Below are 22,107 nucleotides of genomic sequence, written 5' to 3'. Positions count from 1 at the left end.
ATATGCAGACTTTAAACACTATTTGTTTTGGTTGATTTTTTTCTGTGATAAATTGTATTATTTGAAATCATTCTTGAGTAATTTTTACTATTAAAAATATCAATGTTATAACAAAATTATCAATTAACACTAATTAGATCTGCTGGTTAAAAAGTATTTAGGTCTGATAATAATATATGTACTTAGTGCATTAAGGTTTAATTTAGAAATTGTAATTAAGTACATTCCAGTTTTATTCTCTAATATTTATTCCATTTACAAAATTTATACTTTTGTCCAAAAAATAAAGTTATTATAATTTAATGTATTTTTTTAATTTATTAAAGAAAATGAAAGGGAATAACATGGGGTAATAATGTTAGAAATTGTTACTACCATATTGGCTCCCCAAATCGTAAAACTGTTTTTTCTTGAGAATCTAATTCCATTCCAACTTTTTTCCTCATATAAAAAATTGTACAATCCCTATTCGTACATAATACTTCCTCATGAAGACTTCCTTGACATCTTTGACATTCTGTCCAGAGCCTAGAGAATTTTTCTTGAAGTTGCCTTTCTTTAAATACTTCTGTAATATATAATTGACCTTCTTTTTCTAAACAGTGATTACATAAAGCTTTTTTGGTGTTATCAGGCATTACTGTCTTACATCCAATGCATTTTTCTTTCTTTTTCGTAAAAGCAGCTAAAGCGCCAACTTTAGATGTAACCATAGCCTTTGTCCTAGTATGTTCTCCTTTAAGTAGCAGTGATTCTGCTTTCTCTCCGAGAATTGGTTCAAAAATTCTTAATAAGGGTTTTGATAATTGGTTTTCTAAATAATAATTAAAATCAATTGGTACACTGTTTTCTAAAACATATATAGGATCTTCTGCTTTCATGTAAGCAGGTGTATTTTTAGCTGCACAGCAAAGTACATAAGGCACTCTATCACCCAGTTTCGGAGCTGTACCTGCATCACGTTTTTTCATCTTATTTGCCAATTCAACATGAGCCTGCTTAGCAGCATAATCATTCTTGGTAAGTTCTTTTGTGATAACAAGCTGAGATATATCTATTCGATTGCATAGCAGATCTGATATTATTTGCTTAGCATAATTTACTGCTCCATCTGGATCTCTGTCTATTAGGAGTTTCTGTAAACAAGTGTTCATCATATTTGAAACTAAAGGACAATTATCTCGTCTCACAGTTTCAATACCTTTACAATCCATCTTATCATATTTATCTGGCCTTGTAAAATAGAGACCTGCATATCTCTTTTTGTTAATAAGTAAGTAGGGGTAATAGACTTTTTCGAATTCTAATTTAATTGGCTTAACAAACTTCGAAGTAACAAAATTAGCTGCTTCTTTGCCTAATTCCATACTTTCCTCTAAAGTCTTAACACCAAACTTAACCATAACAGAATCAGTATCTCCATAAATAACAATAGCATCTTCTTTGTAACCATTCGCTTTTGTATATTTTTTTTCAACCTCAGATTTTGTAAATTCAATCATAGTTCTCCCATATGCTGTAACGCTACCGGATATTTCTAGACAGGGCAGCTTGCCCACTTGGGCTCCTGTGAATCCATATACTGAATTGGCACTTATTTTTAATGCTAATTGTCTACCATCAAGGACGGAACGTTTTAAAGGATCTTTTTCTTCCTTTAAGTCAGCTTTTGCTTTCTTTCTGGCTGCAAGCAAGGATTCCAAGATTTCTGGTAATAATCCTTTTCTAATATTTGATTTCACAAAGGTATGACTCGAAGGTGTAACTGTAAAATCATTAGAATTTAAATTGAGGTCTTTTTGTAAATTTGGTGGCACTAAAGTTGTATAGCACAAATTATGGGCCATCATTATACTTGGGTACAAAGAAGCGAAATCTAAAGTAGAGATAGGATCTGCATAATAGCCTTTTCTTGGTTCAATAACTGTAGCTCCTTCAAACTGATCATCTGAACCTTGGCCATGGTAAGCGGGCATTAAATAGCCTGCATCTTTAGCTTTTCTCAGTAATTGACTTACAACTTTTATTTGCTGTCCTCTTGTTAGTAAGCATGATAGAGGTACACCTGTGACCCTAGCCATTTCCATGTAATTTATAATGCACATTAACTTATTCAAAAGTTTGAGAGGCAAATATGCATCTTTTAGACAGTACATAGCTAATCTTCTTCTAGTTTGTTCATTTTCATTTTGTAAATCAGTTATTATACTGTGATGGACATCTTCTTTCTGCTCTTGAAGGAAATGATAACTGACAGCATTTAATGTATATGATCTCAATTTATAATCTCTGACTAATACAAGCAATAAGTCAAATGGAACTCTTCCTTCAAAATTTATACTTTTATTTTCCCTTCTACCCATTTGTTTTGATTGCAAAACAGAATCTTTTATAACAGACCTAATGTTTCTGATTCTCCCTAAAAAGTCAAAATTATCTACCTTCAGATGTTTTGCTCTATTTATCAGGTATGGCCAATCAAAGTTATTTATATTATAGCCAGTTATTATATCTGGATCTAATTCACGGAAAAAGTCTGACCATTTACTTAACATTTCAGATTCTGTTTGAAAACTCAACACATGTGAGCCTACTATAGGAGCACAAGTGTTCAATGTAAAAACATTTCTCAAGTAAGGCTCAGTTTCACCTTGTTTTATTACCATTGAAGCTATTTGTATGACTGGATCTTTGTCTGGTTCTGGAAAAACACCTTTTCTACCAGCACATTCAATGTCAAAACTTAATATCCTAAAAGGTGCAACTTTAAGCCACTCTCCTTCAGGTTGATGAGCAATGAATGCATTCCAAGCTATATCAACTTCTATTTGACATCTTGTTTCTGGCTTAACCAAACTATGTTTTGATCTTACCGACCATTTTCCGATAGGTAGTTCAATCCAGCTGCAGCCAACAACAGAAGTATCAACCATAAATCGAATGTCAAAATCAATATTGGTCTCATAAAATAATGGATCCATTAACCCAAAAGATGTTGGCTGTCTTTCAATCAGTCTTTTGGCTGGTGCTATTAATTTTGGTAGAGCAACTGACACTCGAGCAAAGGTCACTTCATTATTCCCTTTGTAATACATGATAGACTTCGCTTTTACCAATTTCACTTCTAAAACAGTTTCTCTAATATTATCTTTATTTGACCGGAGATCTTCGAGAATAGCCTTGTTTAAATTCGTTTTCAACTCATGACAAGAAGATTGATTAAAATTTATAGGTACTGTGACATAAAAATAGGGTGTAAAGCCATGTACATAGCAGCAAACGGAATTTCCGAGTAAATTAACTCCATACATTCTCATAATAGGAACAGGACCTAATTGTGATCCAGGCATACCTTTTAAAGGTTGTCCATTGTAATGATCAATATCAATTTGTTGAAATATGAATGCTTGCTCATTGGGTTTCAATTCGGGTGGATTTGGTCGTGACCATTTAATATTCGTTGTCTGGTTTTCCGGACCGTCTCCAAAAATTTGTGTAGAATCAAATTCACATTCCATGCCTGCAAGTTGTTCTTCGAAACTGCAAGGGACTTCGTTTTCATCGTCCTCATCGTTAGATTTAAACCTTTTTGGTGGCGGACCTTTGTTTTGTTTCTTTTCCATTTTAAAAAAATATAAATGAAATAGACAGACGAGTATCTAATGTGTCAGTCAGTAACTAAAGTTTCCCGCCAATTCGTTTAGATTCTTCAATTGAAGGCTGCTGTTAAGTCAAATTTACGTTTACACATCAAAATATTCACTTGTCTAAAACTATTTGACAAGCTTTTATTAACTAAGTAATTTATTTAATTTTAGAAAATGTTTTAAATATTATCTGTTTTAACATTTTGTTATTGTCGATTGCTTTGAACGCTGATAAAAGTGCTAAGTGCTAACTGCTAATATAAGGAGTTTTGAATTTAAAATCAAAGAGTTAAAATGACACATGACAGTGGCAACTGGCAGGTTGATAGTGACAGATAACTTTTGTTTAATAATAAAGAGGAAATCCTCATAGAAAAGATATTGCATGTTACAGCCGAAAAGCTAAACAGAAAAAAAAAATTCTTTGCGAAAAATATGAGCAGGTAGATGTATATGTTTGTTTTATATTTTATTAAAATGACATCGTTAAATAATAATGATATGAGCATATGAAATAATGGAGACGGCGGGTCAAAGATGGATACTCACATCCAGGAAAGAATGCTATTCCTTATAGAAGATACCCAGATACTATCCATTAATAATTATACTCTGATTATAGTATTTCCGTTAAAAGATTCCATAATTTTAATTATCTGTACACTTTTGTATAAAATTTAAATTGGATCGTTACAAAAGTAAAATATTAGTAATGAAAGTGGGTGTGATGTTGAGTTATTCATTTCAGGTTGCTTGTATATGTATTAATAAAATCAATAAAATCGACGAAGAAATTTGAAAACACCTATGTTTTCACATTATGCGATTTATTTATTTCATGTTAGTTCATTTTCTAAAGATGGGCTATCTAATGATAAAGTTGGGTGGATAGTTAATAATAAAAAATAATATAAAAACACACCCAGACGGCGTATTAACACGACTAATTTTTGTCTAAAAATTGTCAGTATGAAAGAAAACCCGACAGCATTAATTTATTATTCATCATTGACGTATAGCCTATTCAAATGGAAGTAGGAAAAAAGGTAAACAAACCTTAGATTAACATATTTCATGCGATTTGCTAATAACTGAGCTATATTGTGCACTATTAAGAGTTTATGATTTATATATCTTTATTTATATAATACAACACCATTGAACTTAACAATTTATTTTCACTTTAATTTTATATCCGAAATTCCGGTAACAGTTTCGTCGACGTTCATAACGCAATTTTTGCGCAAATCCATAGGGAATATAATACATTAATCAAGCTCTCGACCAATAATATCGTGTCAATTTGCTGTCAAATTTCAAGATAAAAAGATGGATTTAAAGCTTTTTTTTGGCATAATCTGCCCGTCACATTGTATTAATTACTTTCTTTAGATCTATCTTGCCAATGTTTTAATTAATTATTATATGGGTAAAGCCATATTCTTTATCATACAGTGTCTTCATTGTTTGTAGTAAATCGATCGTTTAATTTCAGTTGCTAAAAGTCCAGGGAGGATTTGGAACTTTGGCTGCCTATGGAACATTGCTACCTTTTTGGAATTCTTAATAATAACGATCTCTCTATTGCGAAGTGCTATGAATACATTTTTGTGTTTTAAAAGGATATCTATTTTTTTGTGAATTAATGTATGATTTAGTAAAAGCATATACAAACAACTAAATTTTATTGATAAATAATAGATGTAATAGATAACGTAAAACGAGCAACATTTTCGAAATATATATGTTGTTGACAATGCAAAGTTGTGATCGGTATGAAAAGTAAAAGTAACCCACTATAAACGTTCTATTGCTAAGGTTATAAGGTTTGGAGTTAAATACACCACACCGATCTAATTCGGATTGGTGATTACACATATGGCAGAATTTTATTGAAATGAGATGCAAGCATGCTCTCTACTTAGTTTCTGTACCAGCCCATCTGGGCCCAACCACACATAATTTAGTATTGCTGTGTTCCAGTTTAAAGTGGGAGTGAGCCAGTGTTAGCCGGTGAGTGATCCCTGTAGTAAAGAGAGACAAGATACATAACATCTCAGTTCCCAAGGTTAGTGGCACATTGGTTATTTAAGTATCTAATGCCTAAAATTTCACACGTTATCAATGTATATGGACAATGGTGCCCAATTACCAGCTGGTGGCCATTTTTACAGCCTACCTACAGATGCTATAAAAAATCAGGAGAAAAAAAGCATGAATTTATAATAAGCAAAAATTAAGCAAATGAAAATTCAGTGGTGTTTGCTCGAACTTGAACCCGCACTCATCGGTTAAGATGCTGAGCTCCTAAAAAATAAAACGTAAATTATTATTATGGACAATATTGAGTGTGCTGTAAATCTTCTCTAAAAAAACAACTAATAGTAGTCTTATGAGCAAGATTTAATCTAATATGTTAGTGGTTCGCAAGCCGTATGTGTTTAGCCAGACTGGCGCCTCTATTATCTTCGCCGAGCTGCGGACTGTAACCACAATTCGCAACTTGGAATTTGTCCTCCCTTTATAATTTTATTATAATAAAAATATGGATCTTAGGTTTTTATGTTTGTCTATATTTATCTTATAAAGTAATAACAGATTAATTAGAATATAATATAATAATTATATAATAAAATAATTTGTTGTATTCAAATTGGCAGATACAATATACGTATGTGTTAACGTCTTAGGCTGAAAAATACGGTGTTAAAGGGAAATCTCAAGAATCTATTGCTTCATAATTGAGTCAAAAACAGAACCATTGGGCGCTAAAAATGGGCATTACAGGGGGTTACATTTTTGTTCCTTTTCAGATAAGGGGGTATGATTTATGATTCAATAAAAGATTATACATATATAATGTGATTTTTTTTTTAAATTTACCTTTTTTTAATTAACATAACAGTAATTTTATCAGTAGAATAAAGTGTATCGCCGCTTCTTTTCGGTATAAGTATATATAGATTTTGGTGATCTGTCTTGATTTTTGTCATTGAGATTTCTTTTATTAGGGCTTAAGTTATTGCACAAATCTATTGAAGGGATAAGCTTGTCATTTTTCCTCTTTTTCCAAAAGTATAAAATGACCACCTATTGATCAATTTTGATACGTTTTACATTACCATAACTCTTTTTATTAAAAAAAAAACAAAAAAATCCTTGCATTTTCAAGAAAAAACTTTCTACGCTGGCTAGATTAAATATTATATACATTAAATATGTACTAATAATTAAGTTAATCAATGAGCTTAGTTATATAAATGATATAAATATTCCACATTGTTAATTCCATAACACAATTTGATTATATTTTTCATAAGAAAGGAATAGTAATAATATGAGAAATAGCAAAATAATAATTAGTTCCACTATATTTATTTAAATAAAAATATTTTAAATTTTATTTTAAATTACCATCCGGGTAGTAACACTTACGTGTTATGGCTATACCTAAGAAATCACTAAATAAGTATGAACTATAAAAGTATATTATTTGTAATTTTATGTAATGAGCGGTGAAAATTAATTCTTACTATACAATATCGATCGTATTTTTTAAAAGTAAAAGTAATTTACAATAAATTTTATGGGACATAAAAAGTAACGATATTTATATTCAAACTTTATTAATTACAAAATGTTAATTGTATGATGAAATTTAAGCTTATAGACAATTATTATTTCGCATCATCTGTTCCGATAACTCACAGAGTTAAGATAATCAAAAGAGTATGAAAACTGTGTACTGCCATTTGACGATATGATAAAATCACGTGTATTGCGCATGTATGCGCATACTATAAAACGTGTAAATTTATATTGTAACACGCAATGTCAATTCTCACACAATTTTTACAATGTTGATTAAATACACAATTAATCAAGTAAGATGCATTTACTTCTTCTAATATTCATTGTCACGAAACATTTTATTTAAAAAAAAAACCTCTTTTAATTAACGTCTTATTAGTGCAATGATTATTGTTTTGTATCTTCATTCTTTTGAATATTCAAGCTGAGTGAACTGCGTATGAATGTATGCTTTGGTCCAAGATTAAGAGGCCCAAGCCGAAGACGCTTCCGAACGCCACGGAGCCTACAGAATCCTCGATTCAGAACAGTATTTCCTATATTATCTTTCCTGTCCTTGCCTAATCTAAGCGTCTTCATCATTCTCTTTACTTTGTACATGTTCGTACGTAATAACAGATACTTGATACCTTTACACGCGTGGACTAATGAAACCCGTGCGATATGTCGTTGTAACCTATTAAAACACTGCTTCGTTCATCGGCCTTTCTGTGTCTAAGGGTAATAAGAGGTCTAACTCGATATAACCTTAATCACACATGCAGTGTAAAGCCATTATAGCAACTACAGTGATATACAGATTTAATATTTTTGTTTTTGAACTTAATTTTGTCGATTAGCGGAGTCAGTTTTTCAGACACGGGCAGTGATTATTAAAAAAAATATTCATTATTCAAGTATGTTCTTAAAAACACTTGAATCGTCATATTACATAAAACAACAAAAACCCACATTGTTGTAATAATTATACAGCGATGAAAAATTCCAAGTTTGGATTTGTGGTTACTGTCCGAGTCTCGGCTTAGATAAGCACCCATGGAGGCACCAGTCTGGTTAAATATATACGGCTTGCGAACCACTAAAATATTGGATTAAATGTCTTGGTCATTAGTATGCTGTCAGATGTTCTTACAGAGAAAATTTGTAACACATAATGCATCACCAAAATAGTTTTGCCTTGTGTTTAATATTTTAGACTGTCATAAAGATTGTTACTAATATTAGATACATTCTTACCAATATAATTCTGTATTTTCGATTATTTTTTTTACTAAACAAATTTGTCTAATATAAAACAACAAACTAACTGCTACCTAACTCCGAGGACCAGCTAACTTATGTTTTTGTTGTTCCAGCAAAGCAAAATAATGTCGAAATAAATGATATATCAATAGTTTTAAAAGTCTGATCTTCTTAAATACCTACATAATTGTCAGTGGGTGAGGATCTAAATTCATAGAAATATTGAATAACCAAACGATAAGGCGTCGATGAGACAGCTAGTTTGCTAAATTTTCAGAAATACTTTTATCTGTTTATGACTCTGCAAGTTGCGGTGAGTATTAGCCATTTTGCCTACACAGTATACACATAAAAAAGATGTGTTTGTAACTTCAATTTTAGCTTAGATATGTAACAAGAGCTGGATTTAGCTACGCAGAGGGCTGGTGTGAGATCCCAGGGAAAAAGCAGATACTCTACTTAGGGGCATCAGATAACTCGTGAAGTTTTTCTGAATTATAGCGGATATTGGTAAAGCTACTTTGGGTTCGATCGAAGATGAGGCAGATTTAACAATACTTATAGATGGTTACGAGGGCTTTATTTTCTATTTTTATTCGGATCTTATTCAACCTCATTTGCGCATAACGCTGATGTCTCATAATAGTACTAAAAGCGTTCGCCAGGAGCCATTTTTGTCTTGGTACCCGAAAATTGGTATTCGATGAAAACTGTTAATTAATTTAACAAAAAAACTTATGAATATAAATATTCCATGTAATTCATTTTATAGCCTAATTTGATAATATTTATCATTACTAAGGAAGTGGTAGTGCCATGTGCACTCCCGTCAGGGTAGGTACCACTCACTCATCAGATATTCCGCCAAAGAGCCAAATAGCAGTAGATACTCAGTATTGTTGTGTTCCGGCTTGAAGGTTAAGTGAGCTAGTGTAACTACAGGCCCAGGGGTCATAACATTGGCTTTGGCGATGTAAGCGCCTTTGTCTATGGGCGGTGGTGACCCCCATCAGATGGCCCATTTGTTCGTCCGCCAGAGAAATTAAGTATGTATTTTCTGCATTAATATAGTCGCTATTTAGTTAAATAATAACTCTGCAAATTATTCTCTTGTACCACATCTAAGCTCCAAAATTGCTGCAGTACAAATCGTGGTCATAAGTGTTCTCACATAAAATACAAATTTACGACGAACAATAAAACTGTTGTTCGGAAAAAAATATTGCATTTTGCGGCTGCTGCCTGAGAACAGTGTGTAATAAATTGTGCTCATAAGTAACGTTTTTATTGAAAGGATTAATATTTAGTGTTGTAATGTATTTTATAACATTATTATGACTAATAAGGCAAAATTAAAACTTGACTTGGTTGCAATAAAATTTTAGCAAATATCAGAAGGTGGGTGATCTGGTGGTCAGCCTTGCTCAAGTGCTGATGCTACTCTTAAGTAAATTGTTATATACTGGTGACCATGGGATCGAAAACGTAATTTAGCCCTTTACATTAGCAGATTATGTTTGTAGACTTAGTTTTTTCGTTTGGATTCAAGTTGTAGAATTAATGTCAAATAGATCAGTTTTAACTGAAGATTCTTCGCATCAGTTACACTCACACAACGTGATAGATTGAGTTCAGTTTACAAGATACGATATTGCTTTTCCATGGAAAATTCAGTAAGATAGAAATGGAGTGTAACGTAACAGCATAATATATTGCAATAGTAATGGGTAATTACCATTACATGTGACAATTTTAAGATAATACTTAAGATCTATGACTAAAGACATTTATTACTCAAAAGATAAAATACCTTTTAATTACTTAAGCACTAACTCAGGGATTTTTATTCATAACTTCGATATACACAATTCATTTACGGTTTTAAACGTTTGATTCTGACTATTAAAAGAAAGGTGTTACACAGTACAATTCCACTATAAAAAAATCTATTTTCAAATTTTTAAAATATAAGATATCTTAATATCTTTTCTCTCATTCACATATCTCAATCTCTCTGTCTGATGGGTTGACAAATCTAACACGACCGAAAAGAGTTAATGTAAAATTTGACTATTTGCAAACTACTGACTGTAACTGAGAATTTCTGAAAAGAAAACCCAATAAATAGCTCGGATCGGGATTTGAAAGCAGGACCTCCGGATATTCGGTCTTATAATTTAGAAGCTAGCTAATTGTCAATCAGTCAACGTGACTTTTCTAAGTGAGTCGCTAGCCTACAACCACTCAATACAAAATTTAAATATAGGAACCCTATAGGAATTATATTGCATCGCAATTCATAATAAACAGTGACTTAACGTCAATATGTATCTTATTTTGTACATGATTTCATTGGTGGGTAATTTATGTAACATCCGCTAGCAAAACATAATAAATAAATAAATAAATAAATAAATATATTTATATTAACATGGAATGCCCTATTTTATATTTGTAAAAAAAAAACATGTGACAGATAAATTATTACAACTACATACATACATGTATACTAATATATACATATATACCATTAAAAACATTGTATCTTTTTTTACGATATAGGTACCTACATAGATGTAAAGTGTATTTATATAAATATTTTTCATTATCATACGAACTGAACCAGAAAATATAGTCTTTTTGGATTTGTTTCAAATACAATTTGTAACGGATACAATTACATTTCTTTCAGTATGCTAGTTAAACTGTACAAATATCAAACTTGGTACACAAAATTTCAGATTCGTTCGAGCTCTTGTTTAACAGTATGTAATATCTGCACGTGCGTACAAGCTGTGCAAACCGGTAGCGATAAAAGTCTAAACGACAATTACCGCTTGACTTTTATGCAATACTAGCTAATACCAACCAAAATACAAAGACTATTTTTTTGGAAAAATATCTCATAATATCTGTATGACATTTATTTTACGTTGACCATACTATGAATGTGTCAACAATGACTGTTCTATGAAGCTTCAACTCCATCGCAAGTAGTTTAGTTTGAATTCTGTGTATAGGCAATAGATATGCCTATTTCCTATACACAGAATTCGAACTAAGAAATCTTCACTTCACTTATTTCTAAGCAACTTCAACAGTTTCATATTTATTCTCTTTTTTCTTCGATCCAATAAAAAACAATAAGAATGATTATTTTATATAGCTAATATGATATAAATATTTTGTGTAAGTTTTAAGATAGCTTGTTTTAAATCTAATTAGCCTGTACACTAAAACTATGTTTTGGTATAAAAATGTAATATTAACTCTTGTCTGCCCATGAGATTGTTGTCACCCCACTAAAAGAACTGTCACAGAAATTTGACAATTTGAAAACTGAAAAGTACGACTGCAGACATGGTATAAATTCTTGAATAAGCAGTATCTGAATATTATTAAGATTAATACAAGAAATCGTTGTAGGTATGTATGGGTCAAAAGTGTTCACATCATTAGCCCGTGTGAGTCAACTATTGGACGTAGACCTCTTCCATGGCACGCCACTGAGTTTGATCCTCAGCCCTCCTCAATCCCTACCCGCAGCCTTATAAAATATACATCTATATTTAATTTATAAATAGACAGATAAATGTTAGTGTTGATTTACAAGTATGACTTATACTTTATTCAAGTGTCTAAAGTAAACTGGTATGAATCATCTCTTAGAAATAAGATTCGAGTAGACAGGGTCAATTGATTGGCGACGAAAACTGTTCAATTAGTTGATTCGCTTTGGAGCACGTTATAACCTATTTTCTCACAACTCACACATAAAAAACATTTATGCGTACAAATTATTTTATTAAGAATGACATTTTTTGTAACGTGGTAACATTAAATAGTAGTATATATATGTTACAAGCCGAGATGGCCCAGTGGTTAGAACGCGTGCATCTTAACCGATGATTTCGGGTTCAAACCCAGGCAGGCACCACTGAAATTTCATGTGCTTAATTTGTGTTTATAATTCATCTCGTGCTCGGCGGTGAAGGAAAACATCGTGAGGAAACCTGCATGTGTCTAATTTCAACGAAATTCAGCCACATGTGTATTCCGCCAACCCGCATTGGAGCAGCGTGGTGGAATATGCTCCAAACCTTCTCCTCAAAGGGAGAGGAGGCCTTTATCCCAGCAGTGGGACATTTACGGGCTGCTTATGTTTATGTTATGTTTATATATATGTTATGATTGTACAAGTACATCTTTAAAACTGAATTTATGATAACTGTAGACATCATGGCCTAGTCAGTGAGGGACATGTTACTGACACTGAGTACTTTACTTTTTTATACTTATATATTTTTTATTTCAGAGGTAGGCGGACTGGCAAATGGGTCACCAGATGGTAAGTGGTCACCAATGCGTCATTTTCTTGGACACTAATATGTTAATTATCCTGTGCCTGTAGTTACACGGTCTTACTTACAAACCTGAACACAAAAATATTAAGAATTGCTGCTTGCCAGTATATGAGAAGAGGGTGGTACCTGGGTAGGTAGGTAGGGTTGCAAAAAGCCTTACCACCAAATATACAACTGATGTTTTTGTTTATGGAGGACTTGAATTAATAACTTCAATTATATGGTCTGTTTTATATTGACCGCAGATGATATCATTTGTAATGGTTTAAAAACTAATATCTCCTTTTGTTTGATAGATTACTTGGCGTCACCCTTATAAAAGTAATTCAAAGCAAAGATACGAAGAAACAGATTATTAAATAAAGTCAGTGACGTCACTATGACGCATTTGTCTCAAAAGAAAGGTAACCTCTAAACCTCTCTAAAATCTCTTGTAGGTAAATTTTATTAAATATGATTACATAAAATTTTTGCAAAGTAATATAAATATATTTGCTTCATGATACAAGATGTTGAGTGTTTCACATTATTAACTATTAATAAAAACCGTTAACCAACAAACTGAATTGAATTGAATGTGTTCATGACAAATAAAACTGCTTTCAGTAATTGAGGTTTGAAAAAAATAAGACATATTTAATTAATAGATTTACGTAAATCCAACTGATACAATCATTCATAAAATTTTAAAAGCAGTAGTTGGGTGGTATAATTTAGATATAAAATTTTGACAATTTGTTAATTATATAAATTTTTGTATCTTCTCCTTCACACGTGATATTGGCGAAATAATCTGTGGTTTTTGGCACAAATAAAAGCCATAAAAAAATATATATCATATTAACATATCTATAGCCTACGGTAATCGTAAAGCATAAGTTATCAATACGTATAATATTAGCACTATAATTTCATACGGTTATATATGAAAAGTAGATGAATTTGGTTCAGCCAATTAAGGTCAAATGTTACTAAATTTTTTAAATGCATATAGAATTTGAAAAAAAAACACGCTTATGCTTTTAAAATTCATGAACAAAATCATTCTTAAAAACTATGAAAATCCACGAGGCCGGCATGAGGGCTTTGATTACCGTGAGAGAATAAAGCGTGTATAAAGATGAGATCCCGGCATATACCGTCTGCCTTAATTATGTCTTCGTTTTCATAATAATCATAAAGTTCTTCAAATTAATGAGTAAATCATATAACAATATCTTTTTAATAAATTCGCCCTGTCATTTAACAACGTTGCCTTATTAGCATAATATTATATTAAAATTTCTGTTCTATTTTTAAGTTCTAAACATCACTTTTGCAATAAAATGAAAATTACAAGACTTTAATTAACTTTTGTATAGTACGCAGGAGTACATTGATTTAAAAATTGTTATTTCCAGCAAACAAATGTATCTAGATACATTATGTATGTATCTAACTACATCAATCATTCATCTCTGCGACATTGGTTCTTGGTATCGATAATTGAATAAAGTCATTCATTATTATAGAGTATATAATAAAACCGGCCGCACAAGCGATTCGATTGTGTCATTTTACGAGTTCGACCAGCTGCATTACAGCTATCTTTATTAGTTGCAATGACCACAGATGTAAGATAAAAGTATTCATTGACCCGTAAAGTCATCAAGGAGAAATGTTAGGATGAAGAATGTCATAAAAAGAGCTACCGGTCATACGTTCGAATAATTCAACTTATGTTTTATTAATTTATGTCAAAAGTTCAACTGCCTCTGTAGCAAGAATAAAGAAAAATAAAATAATAACACATGCATTTCATGACAGGATGTTAGAGGTAAACATCGCTTTGACGTAGGTGAGTGAGTCGATTGCAATGCGACTATCTTATCTGGGGAATGTGCCATCCCTCGTAGAACTCTGTGGGTTGCCACTTAGCGCGACACTACAAAGGGAAGTAAAAGAAACTTTTGTAAATCAATATAACTTATCTTACTTGTTTTGTGTGTTTAACGGTCATGGCTCTGTCAAAAGAGGTTTCTGAGTCATTAATCGTGTTACTTCAAAATATAACATATTATTTCGCAAGCTGATAAATTCCTCTTTAAATAACTTCTGTTTGTTTTATGTTGCTGAACTTTTAAAATATCTTATCATTTTTCATATGCGCCTATTTTATATATAAAATTCAAAAGGCATTTATGCCATTACGATGTAGTTAGTGTCATACAAATGACAAAACAAATAAAAAAGTACAAATATGTTATTGGTTTATTGCATACGATTTGAATGGGACAAATCTATAAGTGTCTAGCGAAGATTGCGTCAACTGGCGCCACTCGCAGATGAGTTCTAACAGCCTCATTGGCAATATATGTTCTGTGAAACTAAAGATCAGAGGTCGATAAATAAAGGGAATCCTATGTTATCCTTGATACTAGAAAATTATTTCGCGCTTAAGCGTAGTTATGAAATATGTTTATTGTGGAAATAACTTAATCTTCATTAACGAGTTTCTTGTAACAGTGTTGTGCATTTTTATATGATCGCTTATGTTTTAAATTGCTTTATATAATGGTTTGCGGAATATTTAATATTTATAAATTTAGGAGTTAGTTTAAGTTTTGAAAGCAATTTCTGGTCGGAAAATACAATCACAAAATATTAGGTAGAGGTGACTGCTTCTTTATAATGTTAAGACACAATATTTATAAACTCATTTAACGACCGTCACGTTTCAGCTTCAGTATCTTAAGTGATTTTATTGGAATATCGATATCGATAGATAAATATACCAGAAATTAGCTTCGCAGAGTCAATATTGTAAAGTTTAAAATTAAAACTATTCTAGAAAAAGTGAGAGAGACTAACTTTTGATTTTCTTGCCTGATCTTCTTAATAGAATCTAAATTTTTATTAAATTAAAACCTGTAATCCTTGCCCTTGAATAAAGGATATTTTAATTCGATTCGATTAAAGTCAAATTACATTAAAGAAATCAATGAGAAAAGACGGTCACAAAATCTTAATAAATTATCAATATTTTATTAATATATTATAATTTTGACGTTGAATATAACAATTTATGTAATTATCGTACGCGTTAACACAACATAATTGCAATTTATGGTTATTTTAATAAAGAATGAGCTATGTTTCTTCAATTAATTTACATTAATGCGTTTTATTATACACGGTCGAATGATTGATATACAAGTACAGTTGCGTCCAAAAAAATAGAGTATTTCTTAGTTATTTTTCAAGTTCTACTTTATTGGACAGTCTAATTATTATTATTGCTATGGGGTAATAAGGTAAGGGGTAGGCACGGTGTAGTAATCACGTCAAATACCTGTAAGTACCACTTTGGAACGAGTTTTGTAACTATGAGGTTATTAATTTTATATCATGATTTACTAGGAATACAAACAGTTACACTTAGGTACTAAATGTCAACAAATACAAAAAATACCTGCATAAGAGGCCTCATTACTTGTTTTTCCGGACGATAACATACCTTGGGAAAGAAGGTAAAGGTAAGGTAAGGTAATTCTTAAGAAAAAAAAAATTCCAATGGTCTTTTCCGGTTTGAGGTTATTTTTTTATTCTGAACTGCTTGCAGAATTTGGATAGTTAAGAAGTGAATAAGCGTTATGCTTCTGTGTTGAAGAAAGATTTTAAATTTGTTATCAATTATAACATTGAAACCAAAAATGACATACCTACCTAATCAAAGTACTGTTTTGTTAAAACCATAACTCACTTATTATAAGTGTACTTGTTCGTACGTTCTAGATCGTAGATACGTTCAGAAACACCATTTCAAGCTAACCTCGTATAGGATTATTTTTAATTTAAAAACGATGCTTTTGTTAGAAGTTTAATATTAATATATACCCATTTTTATTGATGGTAATGTTATTGCACCTTTATAAAGTATACTTGTTATGAACATGTCATAAAACAATTTATGATTGTTTTGTCGCTGTATCTAATAAATAATGTTAGGCCTACTTTCATTTAGTGTTTTGAAGTAAAGATCGTAACGGTGGCAAAGGTTCCGATAAGCCGCTGTATCTGCCGATAGCTTTTGTAATTTGCCGGATGTGTCAAGATAATATGTACTAATTTGCGAAATATTATACGAATTAGTTCATCGTAACGCTCCGTACCAATTAATGTAATAGTCATTCATAAAAATACGTCACACATTCCAAATAATATATCAGTCCATTAAAACGAACGCTGATATTACGACTTGATACTGAGGTCATGTTTTTATACGTATTATTTTATAATAGTTTACTTTATCACGTTTAATAGCAGAATATTATATTATAAAATTAAATTAAATTATTTAATAGGACATAATAATATGGTATCATCAGTACGTCAATCCAGCTTACAGGAAATACTAGCTGGATTTATAAAATAGCGTCAATTATATAAATGATGATTTCTAGACTTTACAGACCAATTATTATTCGAGCAATATTCAATACTAGTAACACATGTTGCCTGGGTCGATATTTCATTGGATCTGCAGTGACCTTGTGTGAAATTTAATGGCAGATAAAATTACTAGATTGAATAATATCACTATGTAATTACGTATAGTAAGTTCGATGGCCTTTGTACCACGAAACGGATCTAAAGGAAGTGAATGATACTTAACTGACTTCTTATCGAGTCACCGAGCGGTGACAGAAAAGTCAATGTGACATATCTTCTAACATTTGGCCTCTGTATCTTTATTTGTTCATTCAAATATTAATTAAACAATAAAATCGCTCGTAAAAATTGATCGTTGATGTTTTTTTTACAGTTTCTAAGCGGATAATATTTATATCAATTCATTATAAAATGTAGAGTATTCATTTTTGAATACTATCAATGTTAGTTTATGTACAAATAAATTAGCACCCTGTAAAATACCCACTGCTGGGCTCCTAGGCCTCCTTTACTTTTGAGGAGAAGGCTTGGAGCTTAGTCGAGCACGCTGCTCCAATGCGGGTACATATGTGGCAGAATTTCGTTGAATTTTGATACATGCAGGTTATCCCACGACGTTACATGCTGAGCACGAGATGAATTATAAACACAACTGGACCATCTCGGCTTTAATTATGCAATACTTAAAAAGAGTGCGGCATTTAGCTTTAATCCCTGGATCCCGAGACTCATGTAATTCGTAACTTAACTTAAATATAATCGAACTCTGGACTTAGTTAAAATTTGTGACTGTCATGATTACTTTACTCGGTGGTAAGGGTGTATATATAATATAATTTAATTATTTATAATGAAAATTCCCCATACTCATCATCAGCTTACTTTTAAATACGACATTATCCTAATATCGCCAAAATATGATCGAATATTGTCTAAAATGGGTTATTTGTATTACAGATAATGCTTTTGGAGTGTGTAATAAAAGTGCGTGGGCCCGATCGTGCGTCAATCCGCTTTGCAAACCTTCGTCATAGCCCTCAGCGGCTTAAGGTTTCGTATAAATACAAAGACGAATAGTGATAGGCTATAAATCGTAGTTTGTTTACGTAAATTAGATTTATTACTAACTGAATCGTTAATAATTTGGTGTAACAATTTAATATATACATATTTTTATATGTATATTACAGTGCTTGATTCCGATTTTGCTGTTCAGAAACCTCACACATCCTGTGCCCTGTAATTGTAGAGAAAACTGTTCAGCTAATTTATAAGGTCTCGTTCCGTAATTATTTATAAGGTACGAAGGGGTTTCATCGCGGTTAGCGCGATAAAAAGTTTTATTTTATGTTTTTGTATTATGCAAAAATAGGTCAAAAGTCCCTTAGTCTTGTGCTACTTATTATTCCGATATAAATTGAATAAAATGATAAATGTGTTAGGAAATAAAGATGTGTAAATTAAATCAATCATCTTTGCATATTTATTTCTATTGTATCTAATTATTTCAATTTCTTTTTAAACGAAGAGGAAAGTATGAGTGTCATGTAGGTAGGTTAATTAGTAGATTTTTTTCGGTAACGTTTTGAGAAAAAGAAAACAACGTAACTCATATTTTGCTATTTTCCTATATCCTCGCCTTAAATTTATGAAAAATACTTTATTAATCTTTATGTTTATCGAGCAACTTCCATCAGACTTGTTATTTACAGCTCCGAATTAAGTTTTAATTTTGAAAGCAGTGTGATTTAGTAAGGTTGACATATTCATTGAACTATTACATTTTCTACATTTAACGTTTTAACTATCATATTAATATTCATTAATATTTTACTCTAAGCGAGTGGCGACAGCTTGATTACGTATAATATCACTGGGGTGTCGGTATAAATGTTTTTGAGTCAAATAAAATAACAAGTTTACCTTGAAAAGTAAATAAAGATCAAACATTCAATATAATTGTCTACGTTTTTAATTTCATTTAGTGACTAGCTGTTTCCTGTGAAGCCACGTGCGTCAAATTTATATTTCCAGTTTATTCGATAATTTATACGTCTATCCTGATTCAGGTTTCAGGCTTGACAAAAGGCTTTTTGTACGTCAAATTTAATTACGAATTGAACATTAGTTTTATCAGAAGCAAGAGTTACTTAATAACTAATAAGTAAATACAAATTATAAATTAAGTTTAATATATTATCAAGTCCTATAATGATATTGCGGCCAGTCTTGTAGTTTACTAGTATGTAGTTCTACTATAGTACTCGAGTATGGAGACATTACTGTGTCTGATTGTCCGTTTTTCCGAGACAAGCCACTATACTAAATTTGATGAAATTTGTTAAGCAGCCAGCTGGAACTACATAGGCTGCTTTTTTATACCTAACACCGGACGACCATCTTTATACTTTAAATTTAGTTACTTATTAAGTTACTATTATACTATTAAGAAAAAAATTCACACTATAATGTAAGGTATGAGTTTTAGTTTTAGATCTTATATATAATAGAAATTATATTTATATTGATGTGAGAGGATATGTGTATGTATTTGCAGATTGCTTAGGATTTTTTTTACCAACGCATATAGACATTGGTGCTGTAAGAAATATATAATCATTTCTTATATTTCAAATGCGCTACCAACCTTGGGAACTAATATGTTACATCCCTTGTGCCTTTGCCTCACTTACTTTTTAAACTGGAACACCATAATAGGAAGTATTGCTGTTTGGAAGCAGAATACCTGATGAGTGGGTGGTATCTACCCAGACGAGCTTTCAAAAAGCCCTACCACAATGTACTGATGGACATTAGCCAATTTAGTTTTGACTCGGTTAGCAGGTGTACTGTTTTTTTTTTCTTCAACTCAATTTAGATCGTAAGAGAGAGTTTCGGGCGTACGTAATGAACAGTATACATCACTAAATGAATGAAATGAATGAAAGTAATCCGTAGGAATTCTATAAGTCTTGGAAATCTCCTTACAGTGACCTAGTTACAACAAGATTGTCTGTATCAAATCTCTACGAACCGAATGCGTTAAAATACAATACTTATTAAATCTATTGTGTCTGGGACATGCCGTAACTGTAACATTATGAAGCGACGTAAAGTGCCAGACAATTGAAATGTATCAAGGCTTCTCCTCAATTATTATAGGCAGACTGACAAGATCAAGGGGTTAATAAGACCAATCAGCCCTTTAGTTTGGTGCGTTGATTACTAATAAGAAATTGTCTTAGTTCTTAACATTCGCTCACAAGGACTTGCTAATATTTGCGATTTTAGTTAAGCTTGTTAATTCAGTAGATACAAGTATTTTGTAGTATATAAATTATTTTGAATGGGCACATTGGCAAAGAAAAATTTTTACTATTAGTTTTATTTGATAATTTTATCATAATATATACTTATGAATTGATTCATGGAAAAAATATTGTTAAAGTGAAATTTTCTAATGTGCTCGCTAAGAAAAAATTATAAAGAGTGTTTTATATTATTTATCTTCAGACGAATAAAGTTTTCTTAGATATTTTTATTTATATATATATAGATAGTAAGTAACAGCCTGTACAGTTCCCAGTGCGCGACAAAGGCATTCTCCCTCTTAGGGATAATGTTTTTGGAATTTATATCTATCGAGTTAGTCAAGGTCGATTGGTGGATATGTAACATGGTACGATTTAATCTAAAACATGCACGAAGTAAGAGATGACAAACAAAAATTAAGCTTCTAATTTAGCACAAGAAAATTCAGTGGTGCTTGTCTAGATATGAACCCGCAGACTTTGTTTAAGATTAGCGTGTTCTAGCCACTTGGCTGATAATCGCGAATAAACCCTTTTTTTTAAATACTTGGAAGGTTATTTGATAAGTTAGATTGTGATGTTACTGAAAAGTCTAGAGATAATAGCAAAATTGCAAGATACAACTATCAGACAACTAAGTACAGCAACAGTACTTCTGTATATACATATTGTATATAGATCTAATTACTCACAAGGGCGTGCCCCTCCACGCTAAATTTTCGGGTTGTATTAGTATGAGTGCTTAAAAGATTTCGTGAGATAACTAATGAAAAAAATAAAGACACAATAAAAATACAAATCTGATTTGTTAAATCACTCCGATAATTTAACGTGGAGGTGCGTGCCGTTCGTAAGTGAACAGATCTATATTTAAAACAATAATCCTGAATGATTGATGATTTTCATCGCACAGTCTAAGCAATATATAAATATAGATTTATATTTGTAAATGGAATATCATTCAAATTTGTTTTTGGGATATTTAGTTTTCGACAAGGTTCAGTGTAGTACTTATTAACTTTTAGAAGAATTGCAGAATACATAGTTGGAATATTCCAGTTGTGTCATAATATAGTAACAATAATATTATGTATATGCACAATAATACTGATAATAATGTTGATTATTATTATCAGTGATAATCATTGTAGTAAACGAGAAGTAAAGATAAACTTATAATACCAAGTTCCTATTCCGCAAAGTCTTTCATTTCCTCCACAGGCCAAGGTAATTTTTTTTTTAAAAAATCTCCGCTGATCCTTTTAATTTTGTCCATTAATAAATCGAAATGTTATTTTAAATAATAAGTCAAATTCTTCAATATTATGTAGACGATGAATGGATGGAGTACTTTTTTATTTAAATAAATTTAATTTAAAGCTAAACACTACTCAGTTTTTTGTAGGTACTTCTTAATAGTCCTTGGCTGGTTCAATTGGTTGATTGGTGTCTTGACATTGGCCTATGATAGCTTTATAATGTCAATTGAACTTTAAGGATATTTTGATCAATTTTTGAAAA

At 31.3% G+C, this 22,107-nt stretch overlaps 1 protein-coding gene across 1 annotated transcript; it reads right to left on the bottom strand.

Moving 5' to 3' along the window:
- Positions 1-236: 236 nt before the first annotated feature.
- LOC125064766 (DNA polymerase delta catalytic subunit) lies at positions 237-3,893 on the bottom strand. Its single transcript, XM_047671971.1, has one exon. The coding sequence runs from the start codon at positions 3,621-3,623 to the stop codon at positions 372-374; it is 3,252 nt and encodes a 1,083-aa protein (XP_047527927.1). The 5' UTR covers positions 3,624-3,893; the 3' UTR covers positions 237-371.
- Positions 3,894-22,107: the final 18,214 nt, after the last annotated feature.

This window comes from Vanessa atalanta, chromosome 6, assembly GCF_905147765.1.
Source record: "Vanessa atalanta chromosome 6, ilVanAtal1.2, whole genome shotgun sequence".
Lineage (NCBI taxonomy): Eukaryota > Metazoa > Arthropoda > Insecta > Lepidoptera > Nymphalidae > Vanessa > Vanessa atalanta.
Note: the sequence above shows the minus strand (reverse complement) of the source record. Positions and strands in the feature narration are given on the sequence as shown.